The sequence below is a fragment of the Oreochromis aureus genome, linkage group 23 (assembly GCF_013358895.1).
Source record: "Oreochromis aureus strain Israel breed Guangdong linkage group 23, ZZ_aureus, whole genome shotgun sequence".
Taxonomy (NCBI): Eukaryota; Metazoa; Chordata; class Actinopteri; order Cichliformes; family Cichlidae; genus Oreochromis; species Oreochromis aureus.
This window is the reverse complement of record NC_052963.1, coordinates 44,562,818-44,584,156: the sequence shown is the minus strand read 5'-3', so window position 1 is coordinate 44,584,156 and position 21,339 is coordinate 44,562,818. Positions and strand designations below refer to the sequence as shown.

The 21,339-nt window shown below is 39.6% G+C and overlaps 2 protein-coding genes and 1 long non-coding RNA gene across 10 annotated transcripts in view; 1 reads left to right on the top strand and 2 right to left on the bottom strand.

The window, feature by feature from the left end:
• The window catches only part of cep350 (centrosomal protein 350), a 33,956-nt gene extending 31,198 nt beyond the window's left edge, over positions 1 to 2,758 (bottom strand). For all 3 annotated transcript variants that reach the window (XM_039606386.1, XM_039606388.1, XM_039606387.1), the window contains exons 1-2: positions 2,440 to 2,758; positions 108 to 196 (exon numbers count right to left, since the gene is read on the bottom strand). In XM_039606386.1, coding sequence (XP_039462320.1) covers positions 108 to 183 — 76 coding nt within the window. In that variant the 5' untranslated portion in view covers positions 184 to 196; positions 2,440 to 2,758. The remainder of the gene's footprint in view (positions 1 to 107; positions 197 to 2,439) is intronic.
• Positions 2,759 to 4,078: 1,320 nt separating this feature from the next.
• The window catches only part of LOC116323155 (voltage-dependent R-type calcium channel subunit alpha-1E), a 118,829-nt gene continuing 101,568 nt past the window's right edge, over positions 4,079 to 21,339 (top strand). For 5 of the 6 annotated variants that reach the window (XM_039607299.1, XM_039607298.1, XM_039607297.1 and 2 more), the window contains exons 1-3: positions 4,079 to 4,210; positions 4,537 to 4,630; positions 16,850 to 17,400. In XM_039607299.1, the coding sequence (XP_039463233.1) occupies positions 16,883 to 17,400 (518 nt within the window). In that variant the 5' untranslated portion in view covers positions 4,079 to 4,210; positions 4,537 to 4,630; positions 16,850 to 16,882. Of the gene's footprint in view, positions 4,314 to 4,536; positions 4,631 to 16,849; positions 17,401 to 21,339 lie in introns of all 6 variants that reach the window. The other variant, XM_039607296.1, reaches the window with a different exon arrangement.
• On the bottom strand, positions 17,423 to 19,068 carry LOC120436370. Its single transcript, XR_005610360.1, has 3 exons — positions 18,790 to 19,068; positions 17,687 to 17,748; positions 17,423 to 17,568 (listed from the first exon to the last, which is right to left on the bottom strand). It is a non-coding gene; the product is annotated as an uncharacterized LOC120436370 (long non-coding RNA).

Here is a 21,339-nt window from a genome sequence, read left to right as displayed (position 1 = left end):
TAAATTCCAAAACCTGTATCACCCATTTAGCTTACAAAAGGTCAAATTAATTTAATATTTCAAAAAAACAAAAACACCAAAATTAAAAAGGAAATTCTTCTACACACCTGTGCCAACATTATGATCAGAAAGGTGCTGAGCAGAACTTTTAAGAGATGCCTCAGTCCTCCTGCTGCTCCTCATCTCTCCCACTCACCTGCAGTTAAACAAATTACTAAATATATTACTGAAAGAACCAAAAAAGTGACAAACTGTAAGTGAGATCCCCACAAAAACCAAACCAAAAACGTTAACTGAAACCAAAACGAGGAACAAAGTACCAAACACAACACTGAAACAAGTCAGTGACAAACAAATAATAATTTAAAAACACGAGGCACTACAGTTCATACCCAACATATTAACAAGTTTAAATGCAAAGTAGTCATGGCTTGGCAAAGGTATGCAATTTGTCACACAGCAACAGCATAACACTGCTACCCTGCCATTTAAAACGGGTTCTACAGCCTCACATTCCTAAAAGGTAAGCACAACTCAAAAATGTGATGTTTACTCAAAACACCTGTAATGCTAGTCACATGTCTGCTTTAATGGTAGGCACTGCATATATCAAGTCTGTTAGCTGTTTTGTCCTGAGTAGGAAAAAGTCTTCCACTACAGCATTAACGATTGCCAATGTATTCAGATAATTACAGCACAGATCTGCGAGAGTCAAGTCTAGTCAGTGAGACACTTAAGGGTGTTTTGTACTAACATTTAACACTTGTTGAGTCATGAGGAATTCTTGAGAAGTCATGCCTTTGCCTCATAACAATCACGTGACACAGCCCTGGGGGCGAGATTGGAAAAAAGAAGAAGAAGAAGAAGAAGAAAACTAAATCCACTCTTTTTCAGTGGCCCTCCCTGTTCTGTTTTCTGAGCCATAAACAAATTACTGATAGTATACACTCGACTCTATAAAGTTATTAAAAGACTGCTTTCTACCACAGACCGCTGTATTTGCTGTTGTGCGAATCCAAAACGCCACACAAAGAGCAGCTAAACTCTGAAACATTAAACTTTTTGTAAAGTTAGCAAATTCACAAGGAAATGTCGTTTTGCTGGGCTGTCACATTCACTACGGAAATATGCTGACGTTGGCTAAGTTTAGAAAAACTGCACACCCCAGCATTTTTGAAACACACTCTTTTTCTTTCACAAGTTTATTTAACCCAAAGAACAGGGGGATTTCAACCAAAGTGAACTTATTCTGCCGATTAAATGTAAATGTAAAACCCAGACAGTCTACAGAGGGCAGGTTTAAAATACTACTGTATAACGGAATGATCCTGTATTCCTGTATAAGTGAACACACTGCTTTTAGACATTTGGGCCTTCTAAAGTTTGAAAACGAAAATATATTGAGACCCCAAACTTCCAACAGAGAAATCAAACTCTTTGGCAACATATCAACGGAGTAAAGGAGGATACTCTGTGAGAATTTAATGACAAAAACACTTTCACCGATAGAGTGGAGGTGTTTTCACCACTAATGCCGTGTAAAATCCAAGATGGCGCATAACTTCTTCTCGTTAACCGATTGACGCAGCTTTCAGCAGCAGCGGCTCGGTGCTGCCGCACACGGGAAGAACCTATATTACAAAAACACTGACACAGGGACATTGACTGCTGCAATGCAGCTTCACGCCACATGTGTCACTAGTGTACAAAAGGTTACTTAACAGCACCTCAGTCGTTCAGCAAGGAGGAAATAATTGGCCATCTTCAACTTTACATGAGCTGTATTGACTTACGCGTAAATCATCAGGACTCGATCTTAGTTGTGTTTATAGTCGCTTTAGAGCCACCTGGAGTTGCATTTATGCCGCCGAATACGGCGCCAATAAGTTTACCTTACCTTCAAATAAAAATATCATCTTGTTGTAAAATGCCGAGTGCCCGAAATACACGAATTCAGACTGAGCGCATCAGGAGATATCCAAACGCTATCTGTAGTCAGTATTAACAGCAGCCCTGTTATTATCGATTCTGTTAAACAATAACTATGCGAAACAGGAAGTAATAGTAAACTCAAAAGCCTTTAAACTCAAAGAATATAGCTAACAGTATCCAGGAATTATTCGCTCGAGCAACGGGACAACAAAACTAATCTTATATCTCGTATTGGGTGTTAACTTAGAACCAGGGTATTACGGATTTTTCATAATTATTGTTTTTCACAATAACTAAGTTAAGTCGTCCAATATACTCTGCGTGCGCTCAAAAATCATGTTTGTAACTCATTATACCGTCTGACTTAAAGATGAGGTACCGCGTAATGTCTTCGGTCCAGTGAATAGTCGGAGCCGCCAACTCGAAAGAGTGAATAATAACGCTAGCTGAATAGAAAATCATGAATGTACTTGGCTATTCCAGTTTTAGGAGAGTAATAATATGTACCTTCAGTGAAACGATCCGGTGCGTCTAGATGTCCGCATTTATGTCGATATCCTCATGATAAGAAAATCCAAAGTTCTCCGGGCGACTTCTTCAGTTTCGTTCAGCTGTATGTTTGCTAACGTTAGCATCAGCTAACGATGTGGAAAACCAGTGTCAGTTAGCAGTTTTGCCAACTAATCCAGCAACTTTTTTCTACATTCACCCATCGCCTCAGAGTTAGTCCAGAGAACAACGTCTCCCGTGTTTCGCTGTGAGATTCCTTCAAAGAAATGTCGCCACCCGCCTCCGAGGTCGCCTTTCCCGGGTTACTATGATGATGTTTCTCAACAGTGAAACTGGAGTATCCAGGACGTGTAGGTAACCGAGACACCGAAATCTCGCGAGAATTCAAACACGAGAAACACCGGTAAAAGCCCACCTCCGCTCCCATGGCAGCAGTAATAATTTTAATTATATAAATAATGATTAGAAACATACCTGATATACTTGAAGTATCTGAAACTTAATTTATTGAACCAGTTTGATTATATTAAATCATAAAGTCTAAAAAGCAGCAGTACAAAAAACCCAGAATATTTCACAGAATAACGAACAAAAACTGAAATCTGAAATGCATTTTCTAAAAGTGCTTTAAAAAATGAAATAAAAACATATCTGAGAATTGAAGGGCTTTAAAACCAGAAAAGACTTCTGAACTCAAGTTATTTTTGCCTATGTGGAGCTGGACGACATTGCGTCAAGAAAAGTTCAATGAACTTCACCAACATATAAAAGAAAAGATTTTTTTTTTTAATTTGTTCCAGAATTATGTGATCAAAATGGACAGCTGGAGAGAATGGAGACAGACTGTGGGAGGCAGATGAAGCAAAATGTGTTTATATAGATCAGACAGATTGCGCACACAATAAAAGGGCCAGCGACTGTTTCAGGTAGCTACACAGATCTACATGAAGTTTTCAAAGGTGTACCCAAAATGGCAAGATGTGTACCTAATAATTTAATCAGAGTGAAAGCATGCTGGCAACACATTTCGAGGGTATATGTGTGTATTTTTCTTTATTTCCTGCTTTTAATATGTACATTACATCAACACGCCAAATAAAGTTTTTATTTATTTTGATTAAATTTAAACTAGCTATTTGTTGAAACGCAGTAAAATATTGTGTGCATTACTGTAGCAGGATGGGCAGAAATCTCTTCAGTGAAGTTGGGTTAACCACTTTTTACTCATTGCCAGACAAAATAAGAGAAAAAGTCTTTGAAAGTCTTTTTAATTTACATCGGATTACACCCTGCCAAACTAACCTCAAGCAACCAGTTTTACTGTGTTGATTCGCCTGTTTGCACAAGTGTGACAATAGATGTATTGAAAAGACCAGGTACTCCCTGAGGCTTCAATCTTGGCATATAGGCTACACCCATGAATATTTCAACGCTTCCTGAACAGCTAGTCAAGCCACACAGCACGGCAAGAAGAATAACGCTCAACATATGTGCGATTACTGCCCCCTTGCGGCTCGATTGTGTATTGCACACAGACATAAACTGCTCCTTGCATGGCGTCACCCTGAATGCTCCACTCATTCAAGAAGTTACCTCAGCCCACTTATCTTACGTTCAGCTCATTTAATTCACTTTCCCCCCTTTCCCCCCCTCGATTGATTTTTATTGTTGGCCACTCAGACTTGGCGATTGGTCTCTATGACAACAAATGGAGTGCGCAGAGAAAACTGGGCAGAATAGTTTGATGATCTGTTCCCAGTGTTAACAGGTGAGTCATAAATATAAAAAACTGTACAGCAGAGATTGCCATGAAGGTAGAGATTCAGGTTTCCAGGTTATGGCTGCTCGTTAGACAAAACAGAAAGCAACAAGTAAGTAGCCGTGCTTAATAACAGATTACGAGTACATTTTCTTATTGAAGTAAACAAATTGTCAAATGGCTTTAATTAACATATGGGATATTTAGTATTTTCAGTAAAGATTTGCAGCTGGCAGCTGCTCCAGTTCCCCGGATACCCTCTTGGCAAATAACCTGACACAGTCTCTCTCTCTTTCTCTCTCTCTCTCTCTCTCCCTCTCTCTTTCTCCGGGCAGGCAGGATAGTACGTCGGACGTGGTCGTGTCTGCTGCTACATTTTCATTTTCTCTGGAAAGGTGAACGAAATGGAAAGGAGTTGTTTCTTTGTAGGTAAGGAATCCGGCGTTTTTCACGTCAAACAGGTGTTAGGTGAGGAGAAAAAAAAGGCAGTTTCGCGACTGCATTCAGCTTGTAGCCTAAACCTTTTGTTGGCAGATGTTATGTTTGTGAAAACCAAAAAGAAAGGGTGCAGAATTCCTAAATGCGGAGTATCTTATCAGTATTCATTGATGCTGATTAATGGCAGATAAATCGTGGATTGTGAAGGTGTTATGCGATGTGACTTGAAAGTAGAATTCGTTTGCTGAATGGATCTAGACTAATTAAAGTATGTACTACAATTCAACATAAATGAACTTTAAAAATATTTTGTGTGTGTTATATATACTATATGAACGTGATATGCTGTATGTCTTTTTCTTTTCTTTGTTTCTTTTTTGGCAGGAAGCTGTTTTTCAAGTCCACTCCCTTTGTCATGTTTGCATACATATCATTCAACCAACATTATCCAATTAGCAGCGTGCTAAGACCATTACAGAGCGCCAATCACTCTTCACTGTGGCTTTTACCAGTGTAACAGATTGACAGGACAGTGGAGTGAGTCATTGGAGTCACAGGGATGCAACAAGATAAATTCAGAGTGCCAGAGTAGGTGTCAGTATTAGGACCATGTGGAAGCAGGCTTTAGCCAGGTCCTGCTAATATTTAGTGGACCTATACCAGATAATGATAAAAAAATTCTAATGTAGGAAAGAGACTCTCTCTCGCTCAGTCTCAGAGGCTGTGGAAAACAGCCATCATTACCTCAAGGAGGAGGAATTAATTAAAGTAGAGAAAATCGAGAACACATTTGCTGCAGTGAATAGGAAGAAAGTGTGCCTGGCATGTTGTTCCGGAGGTTTTACCTTCTAAAATGTAATTTACTTTCATCAATCACTCCTTTCACTGCCATATGTTTCTTTGACTTGAGACTTTGGGGATGTAAGTTTGTCATTATCTTCTTGAAAGAAGAACCCGTGTTGAGACCTGTTGCAGTACAGTCAGATAAACTAGTCCCACAGGAAAACCCATCAGTCTGTTTTCTAATGTAACTGGAGTTTGACAGTGGAGGAAGAGGCAACTGAATAATCAATGGGTGTATTTTAAATCACAAGCTGCTGGTGCCTAACACTGTGTCGTCTCCTTCACTTCAAAGATGTCTTTGTCGTGAGCCAGTGCCAGTTATTTCTCCCATTGCTGCCCAGTACTTCAGCAGGCAAGGTCATAACCTTTAATTAGAACTGATCAAATTATTTTATTCACACAAGCCATTGCTTAAATCAATTCTCTCAACTGTCTTCCTAAATTGTTTCATCACGACACTTGTCAATTTCCTTTAACTGGACTATGTTAATCCTTTCTTGTCAACAGCTCTGATTGTCCTGATTGAATAACACCCCTCTCCTAGCGGGTGTAAATTGGTTTTCTTGGTGTATAAATTAGTGCCTGTGATCAGCACAAAACTGAACCTAATGAAACCTCTTGAACCCATTTTGCAAGACGAGCTGTATGTGTATTGTACCACCTGCTTCACATTTCCTGTGATTCATCTTAAGTATTTTTTTTGTTAATTATTATTTTAAAGAACAGCGTAACCAGAGAAAGGTTGCTGTTAATCCTGCCCTCGTAGGCGGGTCTCTAACGGTAATGAATTTTTAATCTCTAGACTAGACTTTTACCTCTTTAAATACAGGGAAATGAAAACGAATGGCAAATACATACACAAGTCCCTGATCGAGTGTACTGGGAAAAAAAGAACAAGACTCTTAGTCAGCTATAAAATTGTGAGCAAGGAATGATTGGTTGGAATTAAAGCTAAGATACTGCCTGATAAAACATCAGTTCACCTTGGAGAAAAGAACAGCTCGAAACAGGAAATATAAAACTGTGATTTGAGGCTGTCTCTTCAGACTGTCCCTGGTCTGGAGGCTGGCGACTCAAAATTGGTTCGTTTTTTCAGACACTGCTCGCTTTGTGTTTGTACTTTGAACCACTCGTGCACTTTCTTTGGGTCCTGTTTGTAGTACATACACTAATGTGGTTATTCACTCTGATAAACCGATGTGGCAGAGCACTAACATAAAGCCGATGTACTTTTCATTCACATATGCCAAAATGTGACCAGTTTCCAGTAGTCCCATTATGTCCAGCAGAGAGAAATGAGTGTGTCTGGCAATAAATCCATAAACTGCTATTGATTTAATTTCATCCCAATGTACAGAGTGTTGCAGCTTGACTATGAATCCAAGTGAATCGAGCACATTTTTCCACGTTTAGTTTATATTTTTGTTTAGAATGGCTGCATGTCTTCTTCTTGTGGATACAATTTGCAGAGGCTAAATGTTAGTGCCATATGCTCTTTGTGGACAATTGTGCGCACAGCGATATTGTGCAGCAGACTGTTCCTAATAAAAGGGCGGATTATGGGATGCAAACCTTTAAAATGATTTGCAAAACATTTCGGAGTAAATTCCATCAAAGCTTTTTATCTAGTGTGCAACTGTAAACCAGTGACACTGCAGATTCATTTGTTTATACCAAAAGCAGCGGCTTCTTTCGCTCCTTACGCTGCCTGCTGCAAGCTGTAAAATATGATTTACCTGTAATGGTGAGCCGCTATGTTTATAGCTTTCAGTGATTTTATAAGGCCTGGGGCTCTGGGTTTTCTCACGGTGGTCCCGCACAGACATAGATGACAAAGAAGAGTGTAATCTTTCTTGACCTCTCTGTTCACCCAGCATCGAAACATCATGAAAGATGGATATTTCCTCTTGTGATTGTTTGTTGCTTCATTAATTCATAAATACATTATTAAATAAAGTTTGCAGGTTTTTTAGATTCTAATATTCCAGCCTTTGCTCTGGTCCCCTGAAGCCTCTTCACCTTCAGGTGATTAGAGCATAAGTGTGAAGTGTTCCTATTAGTGATCATTACTGATCTAAAGGGTCACTATTGCATAATGGGCTTTGCTAGAAGGTCATGATAGCAATAGGATCCCTCTGAGAAGCATCTTTTCATCTTCTAATGGCTCTGTGCTGTGGAATATGTGGCTTCAGTAAAAGACATAAAAAATGATCTAAAAGAATATTATTTACTTTTAGAGTCTGTGTGCATATCAAAAGTCTAATCTAAAGAACAATACTGAAACTGATCCACAAATAGAGTTACCCTGGGTGCTGTCAAATGTCCCTGACTCTGGTTTCCCACAATTTGATCTATTCTAACCGAGGTCATTCAGTGTTTATGGCCCAATACTTACAGAATGAAAACATGAAACTTTAATGAACCCTGCAGGAAAACCAGGCCGTTACTATTGCAGAATAACACATCACATTGGTAGAATGAAGCAAAGAAACGTGGAATAAAAATACAATTAAACTCAATGGATGCATGAAATAAATGGCAAGTAGAGCACCGTGCAGACTCGGAGTAGTAAATATTAAATAGAGGCATCTGAATGGAAAGTGTGCAAGCTGCATGCTGAATGACAAACATAACGGCGCAGACAGCACATGAAGGAGGAAACAAAAGGGAATACATATAGGACTTAGTCAACATGAGAGCAAAAAAGATGAGAAAAGACCAGAAGGTAATGGATTTTATTTGCAATAAGTCCACAGAAGGCGCTGCGTGAGAAAAACAAAAAAGAAAAAACCCCATCATTACATACCTTTCATTTTTTTCCCAAATACAGAGGAGCTGAATTAATGATGCAGAGACAACAATAGAGGCAGAGGGACATTTCTGTGGGTGTGAGTTGAGTTGGCAAGGCACAGTGGAAAAAGTTTATCTCGTTTACATATTATCTGGCCTCCTCTGTTATTGTGGCCTCAGCTGGAAACTGTGCATTAGTTTCATAAGTTTTAAAAGGCGGACGATATTCTGCCTGTCACAGTTAACATTTGCATGTTTTGCTGCTTCTAAGGGCTCACTAAACTGTACCACAGTGTGTTACCGAAAGCTGTAAATCTATTATGTAAATGTTGGCACTGCCGAATGCACTCAGTATAATTTAGTGCAATAATATGCAGTTACTGTATTTCAGATAGAGCAGCTGTTGAAAGTCAGGGGCTAGCTGAGATTGAGGAAATTAGACTTCTGACGCAGTACTTTCACACTGTACACTTTTCTCCAGCTCATACAGTATTTATAAGTGTCAGAATTTGTCCGTCTTGGCAAATTTCAGCTGGTTTTCATTCTTCTTCTTGTGTAAATCGAATAAAATGTTTTTTGTTTTATTCTGTCATCTTGTTTCTGATAAATGCACGTGAAATATTATTGCCAACTGAGGCCGCTGCTGGTGGCTTTTATCTCCTTGTGGAGTTTTCCTCAGGTGTTGTCCTTTTATTTAATCTCATTCCCCTCTTGTACTCTTAATGCTTCCCTTAAGCTTTCTCAACACTGACGCTGAATCTCCTGAACCTCAACTACCAACAAGATGGTTATTTTCAGCTGGCTGAAGTGTTGCCACTGATTTTTCCCTCAAACATACTGCCCATTAGTTTCAGATGACATAACGCTTCCTGAAGCATGTTTGGTTTGGCCGCTTACCAGGCTGACACTCCGGCTGGGTGGAAGGATATGGTGAAATATGAGGTGCAATGAGGCAGTTGTGTCGGCTAATGGGGGCAGCAGGTGTGAGAAGGCTTCTCGCCTGCCTCAGCCTCTCCTTCACTCCTCATTATGAACCTGGAAACACCTGGCTTTCCAGCAAAGACCGTAAAAACTGTTTGGCCCCTGTAACAATTTCATTCCGTTTTAGTGAAAACTAGCAATTTTTTTTCTTTTCTTTTCTTTTCTTTTTTAAAAATCTGACGCTAAGTGACTGAGAAGTCGTCAAAGGCTGTGAACAACACATTAGCTGTTCATTGAAAAATTCTGATTATGGGAGTGAAAGTACAGCCAGTCGACGACCACCTTTTAAAAGCTAATTTGAAGAATTATATGAGCACACAGTCAACTTTCCTGGCTGTAAGGTTTTGATAATTGTGAGGGGGAGCCACAGTGCAGTGGAGCCTTGATGTTTAAGCATGAATTGCAGTGTAGGTGTTTTCTAAAGCTTTGTGGTCAGTGCCTGTCTTTGGGTTGGTGGCATTTTTGTGTAATAATGGTCCTGATAATGGTTATATTAGAGAGCTGGCTTACATAAATGTTTCTTAGAAGTCCAGCCTGTTTTTTGTTTCCCCCTAATGATATAAAAGCAGGGACAAAATGGATGGATGGAAACAAATGACTCCCTCTTATTCTTATTCCTGTCATCAATCTTCATTCTGACTTTTTTTTATGACGGGTTTAAATGGCAGGGGTGACATTTTAGGAACCATTTGGCTCTACCTCGAGCACCCCATTAGCTTAGATTAACATAAAACGGGATTCAAGTTGCTAAGCTAACTATCCAAACATCACAAAGTCTCTTCCTATGAATATCTGTAAGCACCAACGGGAAAACATTAATTAATAATCAATTAATTAATCAAAGTGGAATAACTTGTGTACCTTAGAAAGCCCAGGGTAGCCATTTCCCCCTGGTGGGTTGTGAAGGTACTGCAGACAGACCTCAGTAATAACATAAATTCAGTTTAAATTGAATGTATTTATGTATTTATTCATATAAAAAATAAGTTCAAACTAGTAATAGGAGGTTGTTAATTTGTGATTACTGCTATTGTTTTGAAGTTTGTGTTGAAGTGGCAGGTGGGTCACACACTTCCCTTATATGACTGGGTATATTAACAATTTACAGCCAACAGCCTGTGTTGTTGATGTTTTTTTTTTTAACAAACATTTAGATTTTTTTGTTCTCTTTTTCATCTTTTTTGATTAGAGTAAACATTTCAGATCGTGTGGGCCCCATGGGATTTTTAGTTTTTTACGTGGGATCTACTCCGAGTCTTCAGAATCCTGAATTTGTGAATGGCTGCTGTGCAGATACCTGGAAGTTTACTTGTGTTTCTTTTTTTAAAAAAATGCCCATTAACTGCCTAATAAGGCACTGATGGGTATTGATTAAAAGTATACACTCATATCAAAATATACCTTTAAAATAGATACAACGTGATATCAGCCTGTTCATGTAACTCTTCACAGTATAAGACTTATTTTTCCAGTTTTTGTACATTTAAATCCAACTCAAACTATTTTAGAGGAGTGCAATGTCACTAAGGGGATTATTTAGGGTATCCTACTCATATCTGTATTTTTTTTATTCATGTTTTAAAATCTTATTGTATCTGTATTGTATCTTAAATAGCAGATGGTCGGCGCCCATAAAAAAGTCACTTTAGAACTGAATAACCTGTAGCTCCAAAACCAGATCTATAGACCAATATGGTGAAAATGGCCTTTCCCTCACTGAGCAGTAGATAGGCACTCACTGTTTGCTGATAAGGCCTGAATTGACTTAACCTCCTAGGACAGGGGTCGGCAACCTGCGGCTCCGGAGCCGCATGCGGCTCTTTAGTCCTTATACTGCGGCTCCGCCTGGTTTGGGAAAATAAATTAGAAGTATTTAGCTGAAGCGTATTTTATTTATGTTAGTTCTTTTTAACTCGTAGTTCTAAATTGGAAGATTATTGTGATATTGAAATATAAAAATAAAATTATATTCTATTATTTTTTCATCGCTCAAAATAAGCGTCACACTCGCGGAAGCCGGTGTACCCGCCGAAACGCCGTGCATTTATCGAGACTTTCAACCCCAGGTAGGCCAATTATGGATCTTCGGATCCACATTATGTCAGCAGCTGTTCTCCACCGTGAACTATGTTAAAGACAAACACCGCTCACGCCTGACAGATGACAGCTTACAGTCCTGCGTAAACTGACTTCGTATAGCCCCGATTTGCGGACTCTGTGCACAGAGGTTCAGGAGCAGAAGTCCCATTGTAAACAAATCACGGCAGACCCGACGATGTTTCCATGAGCATGCTTTTGAGAATCTCTTTATTGAGCACTTTTCACACACGGTTGCTGTACGCATACAGCCGGCTGTAGCTTTTCAGCTCACAGCCCGACATACACCACCAACACAGCACAGATAGCGCAGACGTAAAGGCAGCGAGGCGTGATTGCGGGTGTCGCTCAGGTGCGTCCGCCTCCCCTGCAGCGGCGCTGCAAACCACGCCCCGCCGCACGCATTAACCAGGTAAAATACATATTTAGGCAGAATTTTGCAAATATCTATTTTTCATTTTTCAGCAGCATAGTGCTTTTTTCCAATTATTTTTTAAGAGTCAGGTCAAGGCTCCAAAAGCCCAAAGGCGATATAAGGGTGGCGGCTGACAACAGTTTTTGTTTGCTACATGGATCATTTTAGTTCAGCTGGGTGTCTTTGCTTTTGTTATATTTCTTTAAGAGTTCAAAATGTGTTGATTACATAAATATAATTTAATTTTCTCTGTAGCACTTCATGGATTTCATAAGCAGCACACCTTAGTTGTTCACACAAAGCATAAAGATAAAAAAACAATATATACAGTGTTATCTTCATTTTAGATGTCAAAAAGTATTTGCGGCTCCCAGTGTTTTCTTTTGCGTGGAAACCGGGTCCAAATGGCTCTTTGGGTGTAAAAGGTTGCAGACCCCTGTCCTAGGACCTGGCGTCCACATATGTGGACATCACATTTTGGGTTATTTAGACCAAAATACTCAATTTTGCTCTACAAGGGCCTGATATCCACTTACGAGGACATCATACTGCTACTGTTCTATTGAAATTTTAAACGAATATCCTCATTAGTGGCTCTCATTTTTCTTAGAAACAAAAAAATAGGTAAAAAAAAAAATCTGGTAATTCTTTGTTTTTACATTCATCAGGTCCCAATCAGCCCAAATATCAAAGAGAAATTAAAAATGCATGCTGTGGAAGAGTTTGGGTCTTAGGAGGTTAAAGTAGCTTTGTGCTTTGGAAATGTAAAGTCAATGTTTATTGTCATATATTTCTTACCAACATCAATTTCTGTGTGAAATTATAGCTCTCACCTTTTGGGAGCTGCTATTTTGCACTCTAGTATAAACTATATTTATCTTTAAAAAAAATCTTTTTTGATGTCATCTAAGTGTTTTATTTTATTATGACCGACCACAAAAACAGTGCCTTTCTGAGTGCAAGTCTTTGTTTTGTTGCATTTTCTTATTAATATTGCTGTGAAACTTCGTAGAGTATCATGCTCAGTTCTAATTGTCTCAGTGTGAGCATCTGCATAAATGATCTTGCTGTGTGGGCAATCCTGTTCAGCCAGTTTGAAAACATAATTTGCTAAATGGATTCTGTAACCCGCAGATCAATGACAGTTCTCCTGCCATATCTAAGGCAGACCTCTGCCTACCAGGAACTACACAATGGACAATAGTATTCATAAGCAACTTCATATATTTGTGTATATATATCATGTAATTTTGCTAAGATGGGATGACTTTGCACTAGCTGTTTTCTTTCTGTTTTCTTTCTTTCTGTGTCAAAGGCTCAGTTTATATTTATTAAGCACTTTACCTTTGTTCCCATCAGTTTCACTGTTTCAGAGCTCCAGCTTTGTTATTATACATCATTAACTCCACAAGGAGCAGAAAATTGAAGATGTTAGATGTTACAAGCACTGTGAGTCAGAAACTATAAAAAAACGCCTGACTGTGTGCTTTAAAAAGAAAAGCTGTTAACGTGAGCTAAAGGGATTGATTGATAATTGATAGGTCTTGCCAATCAATAAAGACCTGCAGGAATTTGATTTGATTCCAAAACAGCACTTCCTTTGTGTTGTGTGTGTTTTTACTGAGAGACTGAGAGAGAAGGATGAGCAGCAGCATTGTGGTTTAAAGATGCTCTGGCATGTGACAGTTAGCGTAAGAACTGAACATTGTTACCGATTCTACGTAGTTATAACTGTAACGTGACATTTGACGGGACGTCATCAGCTCTTCTTTTGATTGTGTTGCCAGATCAAAGCACTTTTGATCATCGGGACTCGTTGTGTTTTGCGTTGCAATAAGTTGCACTAGATTTCCTGCTGTTCAACAAATAGTCTCAGTTCAGATCCACCGCTCTGTTGAAGCCCAAGTTTTCCACAGAAGAGTTCAAGTGCCTCTTCACTTTGCTTGGCAACATTAATAAACTCCCTGCCACAGATGACTTGGGCACCCCTGGTCTAGCTGAAGCCACAACACACAGAGAGCAATGACTGTTTAACCAAAATGTGGGTCACACCTGCTTTTTTCCTTTTGTCCACATTTGACCTCGGCAGACAGTGTTGGCTTGTGGTCTGCCGCCACACCAAAATACAGTGCTGTGCAAAAGTCTTGACTCACCTGGAAAGTATCTGCTGGCAGTGTTTTTTTTGTTTGTTTGTTTGTTTTTAGCATGACAGTGATCCCAAACACACTGTCAATGCAGTAATAGCAAACCTGGATAGGAAAACACACAATGGAACACTATGAGACATGGATTGGCCTCTCTAGAGCACATGGATCTCAACATTACTGAAGCAGTATGGGATCATTTTTAAAAGGTAGCCAATGTTCAAAGAAGAGCTTTGAATGTCCTTCAGGAAGTCTGGGGAACTGTTCCTGAAGACAAGAAGGCTGCTTTCATAGAGTTCATGCAATGCTGAAGAAGAAAGGTGGTCATACCAAACACTGACTTTCAAGCTCCTTAGAATTGTTTAAACTCTGTTTTTTATTTTCCTTATTTACTGTATTTCCATGTATGTTTGCACATTAATATAAATCGCTGCTCCTAGTCACAACTTTCCAAGCAAAATGTAAAGAAAAGAGAGGAGACTTAAGACTTTTGCACAGTATAATATAAGGTGTGTCATGCCATTTGATTTACATTTGGTACACGCAGCACCTGCCATTACTCATGTCAGGCATAGCTCATTATATTTAGATGCACACAGCACAACTATAGATTAAGCCCACATTGTTTTACCAGAGTTTCTCATTTCTCTAGTGGGTGTTTTGCAGTGCTGGTTACTTTTGGTTCGCACTACACATGAAACACACTACCCCCCCCCACACACACACACACACACACACACACACACACACACAATTTCTGTTATTTAATGGTTTTACTCTAAAAAACATCACTAAACAATTGTTTAGCATATAGAAGTTGCCTCTCTGTTAGAAAGTTCCCCCCAAAATAAAGAAAAAAACTATTTTAGATAAAAATTCCATCATTATAATATATAATGTTTGGTCCCAAAGACTCCACACCTGGATTCTTTTGTAAAAGAAAGACGTAAACCAAGTTTTTCTTTTAATGATTCATTCACTTTGGTTGATTAATTTAATATTTTCCAATTTTGGGACAGCAAGTAGAGTTTTAAACATCAGTACTTTATTTCCTTTTAAAGCTAAAAGTGGAATAATGACGTACAAGCTACAGCAGACAGTATCTGACAAATTTCCTCCGGAGGGAAACATCTGGCTCTTACTTTTTAAAAATTTCCCTCCATGTTCATCACATACTTGCTAACTTCTGGCTGTGGCTGTGTGCTATTTGGTGCTCAGCAGCAAGTGTACACTGGGTTTACTCAGAGCTCTTTGCTCAAAACACAAATAGGGGGGCAGTAAAGTGGGATGTAAAATAAAATAAAATGAGCTAAAAGATGGTGAGAGAGAGTATATTGTGAGACTTTGTAACAGTGCAGCTAAACAGCATTTGTACAAACACAAACACCAGATGACCCACTTCCATTATCTCTTGCTGAGTGGAGACAGTCATCCTTGCCTCAGGAAAAGATGAAAGTTGAATACTTAAATTGTTGTATGTTTGACACATTTGATTTGTTTTGTAATAAAATCTCTGACTTTCTGCCTCATGAATTTAATATGTAAACAGATTGCAAAATCTTATTTATCATGTCATAAAATCAGCTTTTTGTTGTGCTCCTTCTCAGCTTCAAACCTCTATTTCAGAGACTTTATTCTCCACAGGTGAAAAAGTACTTCATGAAACTATATTTTCATTCAGTTTGTGACAAGTTTTCATATGTGGAGGCGTTTGTGGGGACCTCTTAAGGAGGTGTAGATTCCAGTCGTCATCAAATCAAGCCGGCCTAGCAATGTTCAGGTGTTGACCTCAGACTAATGAATGAGTAAGAATACTGAAGCAGGCTGAACACAGTATAGTTCCTCTTCCCTCTTATCAGCTAACTATGCTCGTTTTACTGAGCAGCAGCTTCACCACACACAGTTATTTAGAAGCTTTCCTCTCAGAGGGGCTGTAAAACCAGCGATCGAGCATTTGCCAAACTGAAATGGTGAGGGCTCCAGCGTGATGCAGAAACATAGAGGCTGCGTGATGTACAAGTGAGATGTGCAGCATGTGCATGTCTTGCTTGGCGCGTACTAAAAACCAGACTAATTATCCTAATATTTATCATAACCACAATAATCCTACCAGATACAGGAGAGGATGGGTTGATAAAAATTCTCTCCCTCTCAGTCTTTCCTCTTCTTAATTGCACAATTAAACACAGCCCTGGCAGCATTATATTACCATTTGTTTTGAAGTCTGTATTATTACAGCTTAGCTAATTGGTTCTGACACTTGGAGGATTGCTGATATTTTAAGTCGGCTAAGGACACTGAGAGCTATTGGGACACTGGCAAATTGCCTCAGGAGGTTAGCTTAACAAATGCATAGTTATACAGTAGCCGGATGTCTTCAGGCTTTTTTACTTGTATTGCCACCCACCCAAACAGCGAGTGTCTGTGTTTCCAGTGGATAGAAGGTAGATGCACAAAGTCTGTTTCAAGAGCATAAACAAAGCCTCCCTTTGTGTCTTTGTTTTACAAAAAATGTTCATATTGTGTGATAGAGTTAGCTTTAGAAATACAGTTTTATTCAGAACACATACTGTTTATGATCTAGCTGTGAATGAATATTGGAAATAGAAGACGTTAACAGTATGAGAATACTGAGTAGCCATACTACTGATACTGGAAAGAGCTCCCAAACCTCAGCTTACAGGTTTCCTTTCTACATTCAAGTCATGTCCTCATATATCCCAAGAAGCCTCATAAGGATAGATATTCAAAAATGAAACTTTTTAATCACGTTTGTATTTGCTTTCATCTGTAATTAGTGTTTCCACTGCTATTTCAGCTGAATATCAGATCCAGACAAAGTATCTGTTTGATGGTGTCTTTGATATCAGTGATGACTGTATTCATTTTCTACGTCTCTAACTTCTCCTTTCACTGCATTCCTTCTCCTCTCTGTTGCAGCACTATGCTGAGATCCAGAGGCGCTTCCCCACCATGCTGGAAATGGGCTCCTGTTCGGTTAGCTCTCAGTCTCTGACAGGGAACCACAATGCTAGAAGCCCAGGAGGGCCTGACTGTCCAGTGGGTGGTTTGGCTGTGGGGGCAATGTGTGGTAGCAGCACCCCCCGGCACCACATCATCCGCCCATCCCCATCAGACTGCGAGAGCTGGCAGAAGCATCGCACAGGACTGGCTGGAGGGTCAAAGCTGTATTCTGAATCCCACTCCCTCCTGGAGCCCGAAAGCCTCTCAGCCAGCTATGACACCCTCTACCTCTCACACGTGTCTGGCCACGCTCCTCCTTTACACCCAAACCGTCTCGGTCTCACCCTTGATGTGGTTTCCACTTTTGATGTTGGAGTCGGGATGCTTGGGGTGGATGGAGATATGGCAGTCAGTCCTAATGTGATCAAGAGACGGCGGGGCGGACTGATTGAGCAGAGAGACATTGTTAAAGCCCACCAAGCTCATAAGATTCAGAGCACACCTCAGGCGCGACGCAAGGAGTGGGAGTAAGTATAAGGCTGATGATAAATACACAATCTTAGATCCCTTTATCTTACCTGCTAAATTACCATGAAGTTGAACTTAAAATCCAAATTTTAAGGGTTTTTTCCCCCAATACTGTTCTTCAGAAATCCAATGCTCTAAAATCCAGCACTCGTATCTGCCTGCAGTTCCTATAAAGAAAAAGACCACAACACTTTTTTAAAAACACCATTAAAAAATAGCTACACACAAGTTTTGAAATTTTATAGTACCATTACTATGTTGTGGTGTTCCAGCTGGTTTACTTACCTTTGTTGTGACAAAATCCAATCCCCAGAAGATTAGTGGCTAGGTTTCAAAAGTCAGAGAAGCTATAAAGCAGAAACAGATTTAGTGTACTGTAAATTGCAGTTTCTCGTCTTTGTTTTGTAGACTTGCCTCTGTGGCACACCAGGTGTCTATTTATCATTCTGTAAACAGAAATGTCAGTCCTCCGGGGACCAAATTTTATTCTGACAGAGGGGGCAAGTCTGCAGCAATACTAGTAAAACCAATTCAGTGTTCAGCTTTGTTGGGGCCGCTATTTATTTTTGTTTGTTATTAGAAACAGGTCGGGAGTGTGAAACCACGTCTCCTATTTAAATGTATAAAACAAATATACAGTACATGTTACAGAGCCTGAGGATTAAAGCTCACATCAGTCTCAGCAAAAGAATATTCACAACTAGTGAATCTGTCATGTGAGGGAAGACTCACTGAAGAACATTTGTTTTCATTCATAACATCAAACACACACTTGCAAATCAGTCAAGAAATATTTTAGAAAAAAAATACTCTTGCACTTATACGAGAGTTTCATGTTTTTATACGGACAACAGTCACTTAGCTTAATATTAGGACTGGGAAGCTCAGACAGGACCACTCGAGCTACAATCCGAGGAGACTTGTTTATACCCCACAGACGGACAGCATTTGGGCAGAACGTCCTTTCTGTCAAGGGTGGCCATCTGTGGAACAGTCTTCCTCAACCCATTAGAGAATGCTCTACATTCAATTTGTTTAAGGCACAGGTTAAAAACTGGTTATGGACAAATCAAGTGTGTGATCATGTATAAGTTGTATAGTTCTAATGTTTTATTTGGGAACAAAATGGTGTGTATGTGTAAGTTTGGTGATGGAGTTTTTATTATGAATGAATGATGAATTTTTATGAATTATTATGTCTATTTTTTTATGTTTAAGAAAACAGATGGAAATTAGCCCTTGGCTATAATCTGGTATGTTTACATTCATGTAATTTTTTTTTACATTTATGTTCATTAACATGCACTGCCCTAAATAAATAAATTAAATTAAATTAAATTAAATTAAATTAAATCTGCATAAAGCAACAAAATTGGTGCCACATTTACAGCTCGATCGTGCTCCATTGTGGTCACAGACATGGACAGCTGGAGACCTGATGGTCGAGTTCCTGTTATACTTCTCTGAGGTCTGGGGCGGATCCATAGTCGCTGCACTGTAATGTAAATTCTCCTGTGGTTAAAGAAAAACATCCGCACAGATCGTCACTGTCTGATGGTGATACTGACATCACTTGGGCCACTCAGCAGTTAACATTTTGCTAAGCTAGCTAGCTTAGCAACTAGCTAAGCTAACTAGCTAATGGCAATGACTTTGTACGGAGCATACACAACCCAGGCCCTGCCCACGTATGCATGACTATTTTGTTAAAAGTCACACTTTGGCCTTTTGTCCAGCATCAATGCTCTTTTTGAGGGTGAATAGTTTCCTTGTTTACATGAGTTCGGGGCCTTTTTTTCTTTTTACCCTCTTTGTGCTCCGTGGTCTTTTGTTGGCTTTTGATTAACCAACTGTTTCACACATTTAGGGTTGCTTTGGCATGTTTTTGACATAATTTTCACATAATTGTTTTTTTTTACATTTTGTTGGTGACAGAAATATTTTTGTATATAAAAAAATACCCATGTGTGTAAATGTATCACAAGAATAGATTCAGTCTCATCTAGCAAATCATTTTATGTCACTTTTGCACATCTTGTGATTGTTTCCTGTTTTAGTTAAAGCGAGTCTTTCATATGTGAAGGTCTAGTAAATACTTTTCATTCAAACCACATTTTTAACACTGAAAACGTGTTAAAAACACCATCTAATGCTTACTCAGTGAACAATCCAATAGACTACAGTGGCTTGCAAAAGTATTCGGCCCCCTTGCACTTTCCCACATTTTGTCACATTACAGCCACAAACATGAATCAGTTTGATTGGAATTCCAGGTGAAAGACCAATACAAAGTGGTGTACACGTGAGAAGTGGAACGAAAATCATACATGATTCCAAACATTTTTACAAATAAATAACTGCAAAGTGGGTGTGCGTAATTATTCAGCCCCTTTGGTCTGAGTGCAGTCAGTTGCCCATAGACATTGCCTGATGAGTGCTAATGACTAAATAGAGTGCACCTGTGTGTAATCTAATGTCAGTACAAATACAGCTGCTCTGTGACGGCCTCAGAGGTTGTCTAAGAGAATATTGGGAGCAACAACACCATGAAGTCCAAAGAACACACCAGACAAGTCAGGGATAAAGTTATTGAGAAATTTAAAGCAGGCTTAGGCTACAAAAAGATTTCCCAAGCCTTGAACATCCCACGGAGCACTGTTCAAGTGATCATTCAGAAATGGAAGGAGTATGGCACAACTGTAAACCTACCAAGACAAGGCCGTCCACCTAAACTCACAGGCCGAACAAGGAGAGCGCTGATCAGAAATGCAGCCAAGAGGCCCATGGTGACTCTGGACGAGCTGCAGAGATCTACAGCTCAGGTGGGGAATCTGTCCATAGGACAACTATTAGTCGTGCACTGCACAAAGTTGGCCTTTATGGAAGAGTGGCAAGAAGAAAGCCATTGTTAACAGAAAACCATAAGAAGTCCCGTTTGCAGTTTGCCACAAGCCATGTGGGGGACACAGCAAACATGTGGAAGAAGGTGCTCTGGTCAGATGAGACCAAAATGGAACTTTTGGCCAAAATGCAAAACGCTATGTGTGGCGGAAAACTAACACTGCACATCACTCTGAACACACCATCCCCACTGTCACATATGGTGGTGGCAGCATCATGCTCTGGGGGGTGCTTCTCTTCAGCAGGGACAGGAAGCTGGTCAGAGTTGATGGGAAGATGGATGGAGCCAAATACAGGGCAATCTTGGAAGAAAACCTCTTGGAGTCTCCAAAAGACTTGAGACTGGGGCGGAGGTTCACCTTCCAGCAGGACAACCACCCTAAACATAAAGCCAGAGCAACAATGGAATGGTTTAAAACAAAACATATCCATGTGTTAGAATGGCCCAGTCAAAGTCCAGATCTAAATCCAATCCAGAATCTGTGGCAAGATCTGAAAACTGCTGTTCACAAACGCTGTCCATCTAATCTGACTGAGCTGGAGCTGTTTTGCAAAGAAGAATGGGCAAGGATTTCAGTCTGTAGATGTGCAAAGCTGGTAGAGACATACCCTAAAAGACTGGCAGCTGTAACTGCAGCAAAAGGTGGTTCTACAAAGTATTGACTCAGGGGGCTGAATAATTACACACACCCCACTTTGCAGTTATTTATTTGTAAAAAATGTTTGGAATCATGTATGATTTTCGTTCCACTTCTCACGTGTACACCACTTTGTATTGGTCTTTCACCTGGAATTCCAATAACATTGATTCATGTTTGTGGCTGTAATGTGACAAAATGTGGGAAAGTTCAAGGGGACCGAATACTTTTGCAAGCCACTGTATGTTGACTGTGTCATGTCTGCGAATATGTGTGTATTTATTCACATGTTCGTACCACGTGCGTGTGTGTGTATATATTTAATGGTTTCCTGCCCTGCAGCGCTGTGGAATTTGTAGCTGATTATAGCAGTGATGCCCCCCTCGGTTTCTCTGCTGA